This window comes from Prunus persica, chromosome G2, assembly GCF_000346465.2.
Source record: "Prunus persica cultivar Lovell chromosome G2, Prunus_persica_NCBIv2, whole genome shotgun sequence".
In the NCBI taxonomy this organism is placed as follows: Eukaryota; Viridiplantae; Streptophyta; class Magnoliopsida; order Rosales; family Rosaceae; genus Prunus; species Prunus persica.
Genome location: NC_034010.1, coordinates 15,704,987 through 15,723,898, shown reverse-complemented (window position 1 = coordinate 15,723,898; position 18,912 = coordinate 15,704,987). Strand labels below are relative to the sequence as shown.

Below are 18,912 nucleotides of genomic sequence, written 5' to 3'. Positions count from 1 at the left end.
TTAAGAAATCGATCACAGTTTTGTAATTTATAAGAAATTAAAAACCTTTTTGTTATATTATAAATGAGTTTTGGGTGTGTTTCTAAAATCCATTTCATATAGAGTCTTTTTTTATAATTTGGACTCCTATATTAGGTATAATAGTGAATCTCCCAAAAATAAATAGAGATATTTAGTGATATACCCATTTCTAGCACTAATATTATAAATAAACCATACGCAATTAAATTTCTATAAACAAACCAAAAAACAAACCCAAAAAATGATAGCTGGCCTTATTGAATTTAATATTAATTATTAAATTACGTTGATGCACTATTAAGTGTTTTGAGTATTTTTATGAGATTTTGGAGTTTGGTTTGTTTTAAGAAATTGATGACAGTTTTGTAATTTATAAGAAGTTAAAAGCTTTTTTGTTATGTTGTAAATGAGATTTGAGTGTATTTCTAAAATCTATTTCATATGAAGTATTTTTATAATTTGAGCCCATTTGAATATAATAGTGAATCTCCAAAATAAATAACAAACAATACCTTGACAGTTGCCGTAGAGGATCTTTTCCTTTTCCTTATGCGTACGTTGCCGGAAAAAGTCAATTCAATGGTCCGATACCAAAGGATCTTTTCTTCCTTTATCATCCAAACGAAGTCGCAAAAGGCCTCTCTGTCTACTAGCTCACTACTTCGCCATGGGACAGGTGCTGGACAGACTACAAGGTACCACTTCAAAGCTTTCATCGATTTTGATGTAAAAACAAAAGAAAGAAACAAGCTTTAACAGATAAATGTTTGTAATTCTTTCGATCCCAATAGTGTTTGAATCTTTCGTTTTGTAGATCATAAAGAACCCACTAATTTTTCTACTGGGCTTTCGCTTTCTTTCTTTCTTTTTCTTCCTTTTCTTAATTTTTCATTTTAGTTTGGATGGGTTTGTGTTGCTCTTCCATCCTTCCGCACTTGTGGGATCTGCAAATGATGTTGAATCACAGAGTCATGCATTAGCTTTTATGGGTTCTAAGGCCAACTCACTGCCAACATTAACGCAAACCTACTGGTCCTCTGTTTTGAGTGATGGGTTCCTCAGATGCGGTTGAAAGTTTTCTTTTTGACATCAAATTTATGCCCATGTTTTCATATCTTTTTTGTTGTACTGAATTTTAGATGTGATGGTCAAGATGATACCTTTGGCCATCCATCAAAGAAATTTGTAGATATTCATCCTAACAGACAGTCTGGCATGTTTCATTACTGGACATGAATCAGAACCCTTAATTATGTTTTCATTGTATCTGATTGTTTTCCACCTTGCAGGTAAGCAATGGAGGCGAAAGCAAATACAAAAGATTACAGACAAGGTGTTTGATCATTTTAAAAATGAGTCAGGAAGGGCTAACTTGACATTTGAAGATCTGTACATTGGTGTACTACTTGTGTACAAGTGAGAAGCTTTTTTTTTTTTTCCAAATGTTTAGCTGATTACAAAATCATTCTGCTGGTGTCCACATTATTCTAATTGAGGTTTTTTTTTTCTTTCTTAATCTTCTTGTTGTAGTGATATCAATAAGCGTTTACCTGGCCCACATTTTGATCCACCCTCCAAAGACCATGTCAAGGCTTTGCTTCAGGTACTCTAATCATTGATGAACGTTGACCCATTTTGTTCCTACTGCTTCATAGGTTTTTGAGTGGCTGCTGAATTTAAACAGCTTAAACATTGAGGATGAGTTAAAATCTAGGAAGTACCTAAAAGTACATCAGTTTTCTGTTATAAGGATTTTTTATTGGTTACAAAACAAACTGATGAAATGAAATTTGTTAGTATCAAACCATTTACACATAAGATAATTTCCTTTGAAAATATCAATGGTATACGTCCCATTTGGTAGGAAATTTCATATAAATTGTGAAGTCAAAGTAATGGATTCTTGACTTAATTTTCAGGTGCGGCCTTTCTTGCATCCTCCATAAGCTTCAATCACATTATCTTATGTTTCTTGAGTTTTAGGTGTTACTGCAACAGTCAAGTCGTAGAACCAAGTTTTCGCTTACTAAGATTTGTGATCCAGTTTTAGTTTTGGATTAGGGAAAGCTAGTTATCTGCACATATGCTTGCAATTTTTTCAATTTAATAGAGCACAACTGCTAGTTATTATTACTCTCACAGGATTTTATATTTCAACTTTAAACTTACTAAAGTCAGTTAGACCCATAAAACTCTTATTTATCAAGATGAACTGAAACACCTTTAAGTTGCTGTTTGCGACCTTTATGCTTCCTGTTTAACATTAATTTTTCATGGTCTGAAAGAAACAACCCTTTGTCTTTCTTTATTTGGTCTGGTTTAGCATGATTTGACGTAGTACCAGTTTGTTTGAGGGTTGGGTTGCAATAAAAGAGGTTCTATAGATATGACCGATGAGTTCTGCTTTAAATTTATTTGTCTGTTGATTACCTAATTTAAAATTACTCATTTTGACTGAAAGAATTCATCATCCTGAGTCAGCTATACTTGTTACAATAGGTTTATTGGTTGAGGCATTAATGGAAGTCCTAGCCTGGCTAGTTCTCTGCAGATACATGCTTTTTCTCTTAAATTGATTCTACTGTCTTCTTGTATGTACAATTGCCTTAGAGAAAGGCGATTGGTGTTTGTGATGTAGATGTTAGGTTGGAAGCTATAAATTTTGTGAGCTGGGTATCATCCTCTGTCTCCTTGACTGACTAAAAGGGAATCAAGTTCTTGAGTTCCCTAATTTGGGAAATTTCATTAGAAAAATAGGTGGGGTTTGGACGTTGATGAGAAATGGGTTGTTTAACTGTTTGATATTTGGCATTTGAATGACAAGTTGATTGCATAATCTGGATAGATAACTGTGATGGCCTGCAAGTTTTAATAGAAATCCATCATATCATCCTAGTCTTATGTGAAATTATGCATCAATGTGATTGAAATTATTGATAGCCTTTTTAAAATTGGACTGTCAGGAACAGTATCTTGAAGAAATTACTTTCTATGTTTAATAACCTTTTGTTTCTGCAGTTTGTTATGCAACGGAAAATTGTCGTCATTTTTTGCTAGTAAGAATTCATGTTGAGAGTTTGTCTAAGGTGTCTCTGTTCAGGAAACCTAAAGAAAACATAACAGAGATTCTGAGCCTGTTATTCTTTTGTAGACAATGTTGAATCCAATGAATTTTGTAGTGAGTTTAGTTATGCATTGCATAGAAGTACATAGAAGACTACAATTAACTATTGTCAACAGTAAAAGGTCGTGTGTTGGGAAAAGAGGCCAGTAGCTGTTCTTTTTTCTTTTCCAGCTTACTTCCACGTGAAAGACTACAACATGGTTATCTCAAATTTAATGAGAAGAAAAAGGAAATTCAATACATCTCCTTGCTGAGATCTTGTTAAGTGCAGTTTTGATATTGTTACAGCAGCTCCATGTCCCAAAGTCAGTGTCAAACTGATAACTAACATCTTAGAGGAAAAAAGAGGGGGGGGGGGGGGGGTGATGTGAGGGGGAATTCCTTGGCTGAGCCGTTTCTTTGGGCTCGACATTTTGCATCTGTTGTAAAGTCCTTTATTGACTTTGATACTTAGTGTCTTGGGTGTTCTAGGGGTGCTTGGTTGTAGATGTAGGCTCTGCGTTAACAAATACTTTACTCTCAATACACGGTTGGATCTTGTTGAATATTTAGGAGATTTGTTTAATTGGCATTTGAATGCCGAGCTGATTCCATAATCTTGGTAACCATGACCATGGATAAATCATAACATCTGTCTATCTTTTTTTTTTCTTGAGGATTCTCTTTCAGTAACTTGCAGAGCTTTAAAACGTTATCCTATTAAGCTATAGTTCATACTGAGTAGAACCACATAGAAGATTGTTCACTCAGTGTATTTGCAGGAAAACGATATCAATCTCGATGGAGAAATTGACCGTCAAGAGTTTACGAAGTTCATCAAGCAGCTGACAGCCGACACATTCATTGTAGTCAGTCAGGGACTGATCCTGACATTGGTTGCAGCACCAACCATTGCAATGGCAACGAAGAGGGCTACGGAGGGTGTACCAGGCATTGGGAAGGTGGTGCAGAGGTTACCCAATTCAGTTTATGCATCCCTTCTGACTCTTGCTGTTGTGTTGTTTCAGCAAGCGAGCCAAGAGTTCTAAGTGCCGCAAGTTTGTTCTAGGCTCAATCTCTTGATTTCATGTTCTATTTAGGAAGACTTTATATAGACGTGGGTAAAAGAAGTTTGTCTCGTCAGTCGGGACGTTATGTGGGCATGCTTGTTTTTTTTTTTTTTTTTTTTTTTCCCCCTTGTATGAAATGGTTTGTATACAAATAAACCAATAATCCATTCGTGCAAACTTAGTTTGAACTTGATGACAGTTTTCAAATCTCAATATAAATATAGAAAACTTGGATTTCAATGAGCTGAATATCGAAATGTATTTTTGATTATTAACCGCTAGTGCACAAAAGTCTCAATACGTGCAGAAGTGTTGTAATTTGTGCCCTGAGAAGCCAAACAGAGCACGTATTAAATCTCTTCACTTTGCTTGCAAGAAAAGGAAACCGAGAGATCCCGCTGTCACGATATGAGGATGTGAATGCAGATTCACATTCCGAGATTGTTCTCAAGATAGAAGGCTCAGATGATCCAACGGCAGAGCTGTGTCCGAGTCTCTATGTGCATTCAATCCAGCACTTGTGAACAAATAATGGAAGACCAGCCACTGAACAATCAATAATCAAACACTAAATTCAAACTTGGACTCACACCTGGAAGATTAAAGACTCACTGAGACCTTGAAAACACGCAACAAAAAAATAAGGGCAAAAAATCGAAAATCACACAAAAAGTGCAAAAAAAAATTGGACCATTTCTCGATTTATGCGTGTCATCCTTGCGCAGGGGCCATGCTAATCTTCTCTGTATCGTTCCAATTTTATCGGATGTCCCCGAAGGGACAAGCTTTGTTGTTAAACGACCATATTGATGCATAGAAGGGTTTTTCAATGTGGGACTCGTGCTATCTTTTTAATTTTTTTGGTCTGAAATTGCTACCTCCTTTTTAATATCCAAGCTGCTTCCCCACCTTTCGTTATCGGACTCTCCAACACACAGTCGCGTTTTTTTTATTATTGTGCCTTTCCTTGTGGATTGAATTATAACCCCACTTAATTCATGAGTAAAAAGGTTCACAATTTTTCATTCCAAACATCTTAAGATTTCTTGATTAACATTGATCTGAGATTTGGAGAATTTTTTTCAAGGTATTGTACAGATGTAGTCCCATGTAATGTGTCAGTACTTGAGGCACTCATATTCGTAATCATAGAAGTATAGGATATTATGTAAAACATGGATTGTAGATGATAAAAAATCATAGAGAAAATGCTCCACAAGTTAATCATTTTAATTTCAAAACCAGTTGCAATATCAGCTACTGAACTGATCTATAATCTTCTGCAACTGGTTTCATAGACTTCCGAGATTGCTGCTGCTGTATTTATTTTCCTCCTCTCCTGTTTAAAAAGCTGGCATATTAACATGGTGACATACCATTGCCAAGGCCATACATACTCTCATTAATCAAGACGTTGATGATTATGGAAGATGAAAACTAGAGAGTGGAGTATGTGTATTTTGGTTTTATTTGAACTAACAAAAACAAAGTTGAATGCAGCCTATCAACACTTTGAACCAAGCAAAACTGATATTGAATTGCATTGCATATAAACCCAGATGCTATCTTGCCTTGTGAGCGTTTGACAAAGTTCAAACTTGAACAATTTTATAAGGGCCATAGTAACTGTCATTTGATCAAACAGCTGGTAGGCGAGCTTTTGACATCAAAAAATAGAAAGAAGACCACCAGTCGCTGAACATCAAACACCTTCAAGACAGCAGGAAAATCACGCGCAAAAAAGGCCAAAAAAATTTGGACCATTTCTCGATTTATGCGTGTCATCCTTGCGCAGGGGCCATGCTAATCTTCTCTGTATCGTTCCAATTTTATCGGATGTCCCCGAAGGGACGAGCTTTGTTGTTAAACGCCCATATATAAAACTTTCATGCATGGGTGGGTTTTCCAATGTGGGATTCACATGTGACGTATCCCACGTCTAAGAGCAGCTCCAGCGCTGCTATCAAACTGGGCAAAAGGCCCCCCTGGCAAGCCCAATATGGCTCCAGCGCAGGAAATCCAGCTCAGGCAAGGTATGGGACCCACCAGCCCGAGCAAGCCCACATGCAGAAATTGACTGGGCTGTTGCCCGCGGGCTGCTGATGTCAGCATGACGTCAGCAGCTGATTTTCAATTTTTTTTTACTGTTGAACCCACCAGCCCACATTGCCCAATGGTTACAAGCCACGTGGCTTCTCCAGGAGCCTCTGAGCAAAAAATCTTGCACAATCCAACGGTTGTCCAATTTTTGGCTAAAAAAAATTGAAAAAAATATCAAAATTTTTTTAAAAAAATATCAAAAAATTCTGGAAATTTTTTCTATACATACATACCAATATTATTCACTTTCCACACCAAATTTAATTTCAAAATTTTATTAGAAAATATTATCTTGATTTTTAGGTGAGAATTTTACGATAAATATTAACACTTGGGAAACGAAAATCTTATCCGAAAAGCTTATCAAAATCAATGGTTTAAGTATAAAAAATAAAAAATAAATTTAAGTGAATAGTAATTGCCTTAGACTTAGCCCTCATGGATGGAACCACAAATACCAAGGCTGACACTATTCATGTGAATAGTGGCAGCCCTTGCTTGCCCTTGCCCTAGACTTAGCCCTTATGGGTGGAGATGCTCTAACAAGCTCTAACGTCCTTTATAACTTGGGCCTTTCTTTGCTCATTTATTCCAAAAACTAAAAGCCCAGAAACAACCCCATTTGCCGTTAACAGAGCAGTTAAGCCACCGAAATAATTTTTGTTCAAAATATTCAATAAACAAGTTCCACGGGAATATATATATATATATATATAATTTCCTTTTATTGAGGAATCTTTCAAATAATTTTATTTGAGGGACGCTTTTTAGGGCACCTTACCATTTTTTTTCCCAATGATTCAAACCATCTATTTTTTAGGTCTTCATTCATAGATCATCCTTACAAAAAAATTAGACAAATCGGAAACCGTTTCGACATCCAATTGTGTCTTACAAAATCAATGAACACGGTACTTCAAGAAAATACTAAAATTTCAATAACTCAATTGAGTGGTCAAATAATATCTGATTCAAGTGATTTTTTGTAGAGATGATCTTTGAATAAGTATCTACAAAATAGACTGTTTCGATTAGTGAAATACAATCCGGAGTGGGGCCTACAAGGGGTATCCCTCAAATAAATTTGAGGGATCCCTTAATGGAAGCTCTCAAAGACCATTTGCGATAAAAACTATAAAATCACAAATTTAGGATCAAAATAATTTATATATAAGTCCGCATGTGAGGGTTATATGAATCTCTCAGTCGTCATGGTTCTCCAATATTTGTTCGTTTATTAATTTAACCAAGTACATTGATGAAATCCGTAGGAACATATATCAAGATAATTACTGTGTTACCCTTGAATAAGATAGTTTATTAAACTTCCATGTTTAGATTAAATTTCAACTTTGGTCCCTTGTTGGAAACTTGGGTACATTTAATGTACGTTTATATGTACATTGCATGTACATGTATGTACCTACGTGTATAATCATAATAATGTACCAATTTTTTAGGCGATCGGGGAGGGTACGGAACGCTTGGGGAGACAACCAAGGAGGGCAAGAGGGAGAGACGTACATTAATAACCTCATATCCCTTATACTTCAAAAGGTATTTGTACAAAATTCTAAAACATAATGCTTCTGTCTAAAAGTCTCTACATGTTGTAAACAAGAAGGTGGAGTCCAACAATGATGCCCAACAATGATGCTTACCTATGAAGCTTCCCCCCCACTTGTATTGGTAAGGTGGAGCCCACATGTTGGAAGGCTTTGCCTACAAAAAGAACACATCCCTCATTGTAATACACAGATAACAAAACCTTCAATTTCCTAATTCTCTCTCTTCAATTTCCTCCAGTTTTAGAACACGTTATCAGCACGAATTCGCTTTAACAACACCAGCTGAATTCTCTGATGAAACCCAGCCAAACAAACACAAAGAAAAAGCCCAGAACCCAAAAGAGAAAAAGATCCCGATCGGCCCCTTTTATCTTTATCTCTCCCTTGCTGCATCTAGACCACTTCCTATTTCTCTCATCTGGGATTGTTTGTCTGTGCTTGCCATGTGCTTGTTCTAGGAGCTCTTGCTTCTGCTTCATCCAGAAATGGAGCAAAGTCAATTGCACAAACGACAACAAGGTCTTCAAGATCCAAATAGGGAACCAAAAACTCACCGGGCCCTTCCCAAGCTTTTCTGGGCTGACTTCGCTTCAGCCCTTACAGCCATAGCCAGAACCACAGAGTAAAAGCTAGCGGAAGAGCAAACATCATTTTACATCTGTGGGTGGGAGTTTAGGTTAGCTAGCTTGTGAAATAATCATGGCAGCTCCCATTTCTAGCTCCTCCTTCCTCATGAGGTACATCATTTGTTGCTCTGGTTTTCTATGCCTGATCCTGTGCTCTTCGGAGAAGGTCTTTGCCTTGGAAGAAAGAGAACATGCTCACACAGTTGAAGTCAATTCTCTGCTGTCTGCAACCACCTGCAGCTCCTCCTCCTCCTCCTAGCCACTGATTTCTGGCGTGTGAAAAGAGATGAGAGAAGCCATGGCTCTTCAAAAAAAAAAAAAAAAAAAAAAGTTGGAGCTCAGACTTAGGCCTCCAGGTGAAGACTGGTCTTTGAATGGTAACTCCAGAAGCAACAAAGAAAGAGATGAGTCTCTTCTCTCTCTTGGGTACCTTTCCCCTATGTCTTCCAACAACAACAATGGAAATGATGAGCTTCCACTGCTTGAAATGATTTAAGTGGTTCTCTGAGCTGTAAATGGAGGTCCCAGCTTTCGGCTAAAAGCAGCAGATATATATATACTAATATCAACTGCAATCATAACTGGGTTTCTTTACTTTTGATGCCTGCCTACATATCCTCCTCTTTAGTTGTCCTTACTTTTATTTGGTTTTCTTTTCCTTTCTTGCTGACTAACTTTGATTTACTTTTGAGACATTGGTCTATGCTTGTCAGAGACACCTCCAGCATCTTCCAAGTGGAGAGAGGGCAGGAATATCACGCAGCAATGATGAAAGCAAAAGAAGATCCAACAGCAAACCCACCGACAGAAAGAAAAATTAAATATTAAAAAAAAAAAGAAAAAAAAAAGGAGATCACTCAGCAAGGGCACTCAGAAAAAAGTCACTCACGTGGACCCTTGGTATATTTATCTATATTTCTAATATACTATATTTATCTGCTTTTCTATTACTAACCATTAACAAAAATGGACCCTTGGTAATACTAAAACATATTATCAGTGGGAGGCCGTTACTAATACTAACATTTTTCTTATTTTATTCGGTGGTGGTTTTAACCCCACATTTATTTTATTTACTGTATGGTGTAGGTTTATTACCCATACATGCACCTTTACTTTATCGCAAATTTACTTTACCGCACATTTATTTTATTTACTGTATGGTGTAGGTTTATTACCCATACAACAATATTTATTTTAAAGGGTGGTGCGGGTTTATCGTCCACGCCTTTGCTTTTATTTAAATGTATGGAGCAGAATTAGTGCCCATACAAGCACGTTTACTTTACCGCACATTTACTTTACCGCACATTTAATTTTATTTAAGGTATGGTGCGGGATTAACGTCCATACAGCAAGCTATTTAATTTATTTAAAGTATGGTGCGGGTTTATCGTCCATACCAGTAATTTATTTATCAGCAATTTATTTTATGGATTAATTGTGCTGTATGATGAGTTTTTACAGTATGCAGATCAGGACCAGAAGTTCCTTGATCCTCATCATACAATTACATCAGGACTTGAAGATCCTTGATGATGATGATATTAAAATGAGAGCTGGCAGTCTCTCCGGTACTGTATTTGTAAACATGTGATTGGACTTAAGGGTCCTTGATCCCTGACATGTAAATAAGGACCTAGAGTTCCTTAATGATGTAACAGTACCGTATTGGTTCATAGTGCCGTACACATGGATGATAACTGTACTGGCAGATGTACTGTACACATGAATAGATACATATTCATGACTTGATGAATAGTACTATTCACATGAATAGTGACGTATGCATAAATATTAACCATTTTGGATAAACCGTCACTATATACAAAAGGGAACCTGCAGTTCCTTAAACTCATGGATGAGCAATTAAATGAGATGCCAGAGGTTCCTCAAAATATGGACAATTATGTAAGAGCTTGAAGTCCCGAAATATGTATAGAAAATTGTAAAAATGTCCATACCATGAGAATATGTGGCTTTGGCCTGAAGTTCCAAATTTAACAGTGTTGAGAACCTGAAGTTCCAACAATTAAATGGACAACCCTTGAGGTATTATTGCAAATTGTGGTACGCCACATATTTCTTTGGCATAAGAGAATGATGAATTGAGTCTCCCCACATATTTTGTTATATCTGGGCCGGAAGCTCATGAACCCAAATATATGAGATATTAGCGTGGTTTTTTACTCAATCCATATCTCATGTTCATTTGAAAAGGGCAAATAAATTCTGAGTTTGTGTTTAGCCCAGGCCAAAAGTTCTGGGTTCCCATACTTTGAAATATGAAATTTGGGAGAGTCGATGTGGTTATTTGAACCTATAAGGCACACGGTTCCAAACCGTCATTTTGAAAAGACGTAAAAACCACAGGTGCAAGTTTAAAAATGTGCGCAATTATTATAACAGGAAAGGAGAATATAACAGATAGATTTTTTCCACCTGCAATGAAGGTGCAGGCCCTGTAAAATCTATAAAAATTACATTATGTTCTGGAAGCCTCTGAAGGAAGATGACGGCGCCTCTTAAGCTTAGCCATGAGCTTCTCGTGGTCTCCCAAAATTCTTTCATTGGAGACCTGCAGCATGTCTAGCCTTCTTAGTGTATCAACAGAGTACGAACTCACCAGTTTCAACAAGGAATTATTCTCTCCTTTAAGTTTCTCAACCTCCTGTTGAGACTCATGAAGCATTCTTTGAAGAGACGAATTTTCAGTTGTTAGCCTCTGAACCTCGTTTGCTCTAGCACGCAAACGATCAGCCATGTTAGAAACAGAAGCAGCACTCTGAATGCTAGCAGCCATTGAGTCATCAATAGCCTCTTCCTCAGACCTCCTTGTTAGCAGCATTTCATCCATCGGAGTAATGAAATTCCTAGCTACTATGACAGCAGTAGCATCATTCATCATCACAGAATCATTAACTGTGAGATGACGATTTTGGGATACAAAGGATGGACGCCAAACTTTGGCGTCACTGGTTGTTGTGGGAGCATCATTTAAATTGAAATAATTTGGGCAGGAAGAAGAGGAAGCCATTTTTAAGAAGGTTTCGAAGAAAGTCTTAGAAAAACTAAAGGTTCGGAAAATGAAGGAAATTGAGTTGAAACGCAGTTTGCAAAGGCAATATCTATAGACGAAAATGTGGCAACTTTTCAGGACCCCAATATCTTCTCGAATCCCCATATTATCTTTTTCTTTCCCAGAGTCCAAAACTTCACGTGGCCTCTAATAATGCCTGTCGGCACTTTCGGCATTTTCAAAGTATTATTTTCAAAGCCGATCTTGCTTTACGGATTTCACGGAGCTACTTTTTCAAAAGTATCCCGAGAATCTCGCAATTTTCCTATGGTTAACTTGACATTCACCGGTTCTACCTATTCATTGTATTTGTGTATAAATGTGTTACTAACGAAATTTTCTTTGCAGAAGAGATCCAGTTTACTCCATACCTAGTGATGCGATATTTACTTGTTTTTCTTATCAGTGAGCACTCAATATGCCCGAGAAGCAAGACTATCTCTGATCATCCATTCAGGAAGCAAGACTATCCCTGATCACGTTTCCGCTACATCAGGAAACTGTGAAGGCGATCTTATGCTCTAATCTCCGGAAGTCCTTCTAGACTAGGAGATATGAGAGCTTATTGTCTGCTCCCACCAGCTTCCTTCCTTGATTGCTTACCTTACCTTGCAATCAATATCACAATTTTTGTATCTTTTCTTTCTTTTTATAACTCTCTGTTCATAAGGGATTTTATTTCTTTAGAATGAACATCCGAAGAAAGAATCCATGCAGTGATCTTAACTCTGAGAGTTATTTGTTTTTGACAGAGAAAAGAATTGTGATTTTTGCTCTTGCAGGATATAACAAGATCATCAAGCGATACTTTATATTTACTGGGCCGATACGAGCTTGAATGATACTTGAGAAAAGTTTCTCCCACCTAAGGATGTAAGCAATACTTGTGTTATTTTATGCTTATATACCTATTTGATATTTTATCTTGAAAGGTAACCAAATGGGGAGATAAGTCCGTTCCAAAAGAATGGCTTGTATGTATCCATGAATTATTAACGCAAATTTTACAGATTGCAAGTTGGATACATTGATAATACACTGCACAGATTAAAGTCTCATAAGAACAGAATATGGGTATAGCAGTGATCAATATGATGCACGTCTGTTGCGTAGCAAATGATGTGGATTGAAGTCCCGAAAGGACAATCCTTTGACATGTCAATATTGATATTGTGCACGCCTAATGCGTAGCAAATTGTATGGGTTAAAGTACCATAAATTAATTGACATGTATGTATTAATCTGTGGCATGCCTGCAGCATGACAGATATATGGGTTCTAAATGTTCCAACTCCCTAAATGGAGATTATCCACGCCCTACTATAAAATAACGCTCCATTGGAGGTTATAATCCACATTCTCACATAATAAAAGCCCCCTGCAGTGGCTTGGGTACCCAAAAGCAAAGAAATGCTTATAATTGATGTATGCGCATGCAAATGAGAATGATGGGATCATGAATTGATGAATGACAATTTTTGATTTTGGAGTAGCTACTCAACTCATCAATGGGCTGTGTTGATTGGAACCACGTTCAATTATTAAATGTCGACAATATCATTGGCCAAAATGGAATGAGGTAATTCCATTCTAGATAAGAATGAACGTGAATGAACAACCCACAATACGAACCCCAAAATTTGTTAATACTGAATGTTATACTTGGGTGTTCGGAATAAAAGGGAATATACCTACTTTGTATGACACAATGTTTCTGGCAGAAACAAGGAATGTTGGGTTTTCTTGTTGGGCATCATTGTTGGACTCCACCTTCTTGTTTACAACACTCCCCCTTGGAGACCCCAAATGATACGGAATATGCCTCGTTAAAAACCTTGCCAGGAAAAACCCAGTGGGACAAAAACTGGTCAAAGGGAAAAAGAGTACATAATCATGTGTAACATAAAATTCTGTGTATATTGACGCGCGTGCGACACTGCCTCGTTAAAACCTTGCCAGGAAAAACCCAGTAGGATAAAAACCTGGACGAAGGAAAAAGAGTACAATGTGTAAAGGTCTTTCTTGACAGCATGCTCCCCCTGATGCTTGACAAAATATCTTTAAGCCATTCTGTTGATCATCTTTCTGAATATCATAGTTGACACTGCTTCTGTGAGTCAATCTTGAGCGACACTGCCTCGTTAAAACCTTACCAGGAAAAACCCAGTGGGATAAAAACCTGGATGAAGGAAAAAGAGTACAGTGTATGAAGGTCTTTATTAATACCACGCTCCCCCTGATGAATATCTCCCCCTGAAAACTTCATGACTAGCTTTTCCAGTAAGCGACCATAAAAATTTTCATAGTATCATCCCAAAGTGGTGGTGATGGAGCTGAGCTCTATTTGGTCTAGTATACTGCCGGAAAAATATTTAAGGACCAACGGATAAGACTCTCTTAGTATAAGCAAGAATCTCGTTGGCATAATGCTCGATCGAGACAAATATTTTGTGAATTCTGCAGAAGCTTTACTGTGTCGCAAACACATTATAATCAATGTACTCACTGAGGTAATTTATGCATATTAATATTGAGTACAAATTTTGTGCTTCAAGCACATGTCCTTTAGGGACTTGCTTTATGCAATGTCAATCCTTTTAAGCACATGTTCTTTAGGGACTTACTTTATGCAATGTCAATCCTCTCACGGATTTTGTTTTAAAAAAAAGTGATTAAACGTTATGACACATTATATAGCTTTAACCCAGCTATGTATACATCTTTAGGCAATCGCTTCTGGCGATATGCTCTGTGCATTTAATAACCCTTAAAGATAACATGTTAGTCTCCGTAAATGTGCAATAAAGGGGCACAATTGAACCTATAAATATGGAGAAAACCCAACATTTCTTGTTTCTGCCAGAAACATTGTGTCATACAAAGTAGGTATATTCCCTTTTATTCCGAACACCCAAGTATAACATTCAGTATTAACAAATTTTGGGGTTCGTCTTGTGGGTTGTTCATTCACGTTCATTCTTATCTATAATGGAATTACCTCATTCCATTTTGGCCAATGATATTGTCGACATTTAATAATTGAACGTGGTTCCAATCAACACAGCCCATTGATGATTTGAGTAGCTACTCCAAAATCAAAAATTGTCATTCATCAATTCATGATCCCATCATTCTCATTTGCATGCGCATACATCAATTATAAGCATTTCTTTGCTTTTGGGTACCCAAGCCACTGCAGGGGGCTTTTATTATGTGAGAATGTGGATTATAACCTCCAATGGAGCGTTATTTTATAGTAGGGCGTGGATAATCTCCATTTAGGGAGTTGGAACATTTAGAACCCATATATCTGTCATGCTGCAGGCATGCCACAGATTAATACATACATGTCAATTAATTTATGGGACTTTAACCCATACAATTTGCTACGCATTAGGCGTGCACAATATCAATATTGACATGTCAAAGGATTGTCCTTTCGGGACTTCAATCCACATCATTTGCTACGCAACAGGCGTCCATCATATTGATCACTGCTATACCCATATTCTGTTCTTATGAGACTTTAATCTGTGCAGTGTATTATCAATGTATCCCACTTGCAATCTGTAAAATTTGCGTTAATAATTCATGGATACAGACAAGCCATTCTTTTGGAACGGACTTATCTCCCCATTTGGTTACCTTTCAAGATAAAATATCAAATAGGTATATAAGCATAAAATAACACAAGTATTGCTTACATCCTTAGGTGGGAGAAACTTTTCTCAAGTATCATTCAAGCTCGTATCGGCCCAGTAAATATAAAGTATCGCTTGATGATCTTGTTATATCCTGCAAGAGCAAAAATCACAATTCTTTTCTCTGTCAAAAACAAATAACTCTCAGAGTTAAGATCACTGCATGGATTCTTTCTTCGGATGTTCATTCTAAAGAAATAAAATCACTTATGAACATAGAGTTATAAAAAGAAAGAAAAGATACAAAAATTGTGATATTGATTGCAAGGTAAGGTAAGCAATCAAGGAAGGAAGCTGGTGGGAGCAGACAATAAGCTCTCATATCTCCTAGTTTAGAAGGACTTCCGGAGATTAGAACATAAGATCGCCTTCACAGTTTCCTGATGTAGCGGAAACGTGATCAGGGATAGTCTTGCTTCCTGAATGGATGATCAGAGATAGTCTTGCTTCTCGGGCATATTGAGTGCTCACTGATAAGAAAAACAAGTAAATATCGCATCACTAGGTATGGAGTAAACTGGATCTCTTCTGCAAAGAAAATTTCGTTAGTAACACATTTATACACAAATACAATGAATAGGTAGAACCGGTGAATTTCAAGTTAACCATAGAAAAATTGCGAGATTCTCGGGATACTTTTGAAAAAGTAGCTCCGTGAAATCCGTAAAGCAAGATCGGCTTTGAAAATAATACTTTGAAAACGCCGAAAGTGCCGACAGGCATTATTAGAGGCCACGTGAAGTTTGGACTCTGGGAAAGAAAAAGATAATATGGGGATTCGAGAAGATATTGGGGTCCTGAAAAGTTGCCACATTTTCGTCTATAGATATTGCCTTTGCAAACTGCATTTCAACTCAACTTCCTTCATTTTCCGAACCTTTAGTTTTTCTAAGACTTTCTTCGAAACCTTCTTAAAAATGGCTTCCTCTTCTTCCTGCCCAAATTATTTCAATTTAAATGATGCTCCCACAACAACCAGTGACGCCCAAAGTTTGGCGTCCATCCTTTGTATCCTAAAATCGTCATCTCACAGTTAATGATTCTGTGATGATGAATGATGCTACTGCTGTCATAGTAGCTAGGAATTTCATTACTCCGATGGATGAAATGCTGTAACAAGGAGGTCTGAGGAAGAGGCTATGATGACTCAATGGCTGCTAGCATTCAGAGTGCTGCTTCTGTTTCTAACATGGCTAATCGTTTGCGTGCTAGAGCAAACGAGGTTCAGAAGCTAACAACTGAAAATTCGTCTCTTCAAAGAATGCTTCATGAGTCTCAACAGGAGGTTGAGAAACTTAAAGGAGAGAATAATTCCTTGTTGAAACTGGTGAGTTCGTACTCTGTTGATACACTGAGAAGGCTAGACATGCTGCAGGTCTCCAATGAAAGAATTTTGGGAGACCACGAGAAGCTCATGGCTAAGCTTAAGAGGCGCCGTCATCTTCCTTCAGAGGCTTCCAGAACATAATGTAATTTTTATAGATTTTACAGGGCCTGCACCTTCATTGCAGGTGGAAAAAATCTATCTGTTATATTCTCCTTTCCTGTTATAATAATTGCGCACATTTTTAAACTTGCACCTGTGGTTTTTACGTCTTTTCAAAATGACGGTTTGGAACCGTGTGCCTTATAGGTTCAAATAACCACATCGACTCTCCCAAATTTCATATTTCAAAGTATGGGAACCCGGAACTTTTGGCCTATGCTAAACACAAACTCAGAATTTATTCGCCCTTTTCAAATGAACATGAGATATGAATTGAGTAAAAAACCACGCTAATATCTCATATATTTGGGTTCATGAGCTTCCGGCCCAGATATAACAAAATATGTGGGGAGACTCAATTCATCATTCTCTTATGCCAAAGAAATATGTGGCGTACCACAATTTGCAATAATACCTCAAGGGTTGTCCATTTAATTGTTGGAACTTCAGGTTCTCAACACTGTTAAATTTGAAACTTCAGGCCAAAGCCACATATTCTCATGGTATGGACATTTTTACAATTTTCTGTACATATTTCGGGACTTCAAGCCCTTACATAATTGTCCATATTTTGAGGAACCTCTGGCATCTCATTTAATTGCTCATCCATGAGTTTAAGGAACTGCAGGTTCCCTTTTGTATATAGTGACGGTTTATCCAAAATGGTTAATATTTATGCATACATCACTATTCATGTGAATAGTACTATTCATCAAGTCATGAATATGTATCTATTCATGTGTACAGTACATCTGCCAGTACAGTTATCATCCATGTGTACGGCACTATGAACCAATACGGTACTGTTATATCATTAAGGAACTCTAGGTCCTTATTTACATGTCAGGGATCAAGGACCCTTGAGTCCAATCACATGTTTACAAATACAGTACCGGAGAGACTACCAGCTCTCATTTTAATATCATCATCATCAAGGATCTTCAAGTCCTGATGTAATTGTATGATGAGGATCAAGGAACTTCTGGTCCTGATCTGCATACTGTAAAAACTCATCATACAGCACAATTAATCCATAAAATAAATTGCTGATAAATAAATTACTGGTATGGACGATAAACCCGCACCATACTTTAAATAAATTAAATAGCTTGCTGTATGGACGTTAATCCCGCACCATACCTTAAATAAAATTAAATGTGCGGTAAAGTAAACGTACTTGTATGGGCACTAATTCTGCTCCATACATTTAAATAAAAGCAAAGGCGTGAACGATAAACCCGCACCACCCTTTAAAATAAATACTGTTGTATGGATAATAAACCTACACCATACAGTAAATAAAATAAATGTGCGGTAAAGTAAATTTGCGATAAAGTAAAGGTGCATGTATGGGTAATAAACCTACACCATACAGTAAATAAAATAAATGTGGGGTTAAAACCACCACCGAATAAAATAAGAAAAATGTTAGTATTAGTAACGGCCTCCCACTGATAATATGTTTTAGTGTTACCAAGGGTCCATTTTTGTTAATGGTTAGTAATAGAAAAGCAGATAAATATAGTATATTATAAATATAGATAAATATACCAAGGGTCCACGTGAGTGACTTTTTTCTGAGTGCCCTTGCTGAGTGATCTCCTTTTTTTTTTTTTTTTTTAAATATTTAATTTTTCTTTCTGTCGGTGGGTTTGCTGTTGGATCTTCTTTTGCTTTCATCATTGCTGCGTGATATTCCTGCCCTCTCTCCACTTGGAAGATGCTGGAGGTGTCTCTGACAAGCATAGACCAATGTCTCAAAAGTAAATCAAAGTTAGTCAGCAAGAAAGGAAAAGAAAACCAAATAAAAGTAAGGACAACTAAAGAGGAGGATATGTAGGCAGGCATCAAAAGTAAAGAAACCCAGTTATGATTGCAGTTGATATTAGTATATATATATATCTGCTGCTTTTAGCCGAAAGCTGGGACCTCCATTTACAGCTCAGAGAACCACTTAAATCATTTCAAGCAGTGGAAGCTCATCATTTCCATTGTTGGTTGTTGGGAAGACATAGGGGGAAAGGTACCCAAGAGAGAGAAGAGACTTATCCTCTTTCTTTGTTGCTTCTGGAGTTACCATTCAGAGACCAGTCTTCACCTGGGAGGGCCCAAGCCTGGAGCTTCCACCTTTATTTTGTTTTTGAGAGAAGGCCATTGG

At 37.1% G+C, this 18,912-nt stretch overlaps 2 protein-coding genes across 3 annotated transcripts in view; one reads left to right on the top strand and one right to left on the bottom strand.

The window, feature by feature from the left end:
• LOC18785232 lies at window positions 580–4,443 on the top strand. The gene is made up of 4 exons (XM_007218461.2): window positions 580–716; window positions 1,311–1,437; window positions 1,552–1,624; window positions 3,907–4,443. Exons 1-4 carry the CDS (start codon window positions 689–691, stop codon window positions 4,171–4,173), a joined length of 495 nt encoding a protein of 164 aa, XP_007218523.1. The 5' UTR covers window positions 580–688; the 3' UTR covers window positions 4,174–4,443.
• The window catches only part of LOC18786599, a 7,053-nt gene continuing 6,536 nt past the window's right edge, over window positions 18,396–18,912 (bottom strand). Inside the window, exon 4 of one of the 2 annotated variants that reach the window (XM_020558408.1) lies at window positions 18,396–18,510. The gene's annotated coding sequence lies outside the window, so the exon portion shown is untranslated. The remainder of the gene's footprint in view (window positions 18,511–18,912) is intronic. The other variant, XM_020558409.1, reaches the window with a different exon arrangement.

What these genes read in the sequence shown, in the direction of transcription:
- LOC18785232 (XM_007218461.2), top strand. Translation starts at nt 689, where the DNA reads ATGGGACAGGTGCTGGACAGACTACAAG. An exon ending in GGTGCTGGACAGACTACAAG is followed by an intron (nt 717 to 1,310) that starts GTACCACTTCAA and finishes TCCACCTTGCAG; the next exon opens with GTAAGCAATGGAGGCGAAAG. An exon ending in GGTGTACTACTTGTGTACAA is followed by an intron (nt 1,438 to 1,551) that starts GTGAGAAGCTTT and finishes TTCTTGTTGTAG; the next exon opens with TGATATCAATAAGCGTTTAC.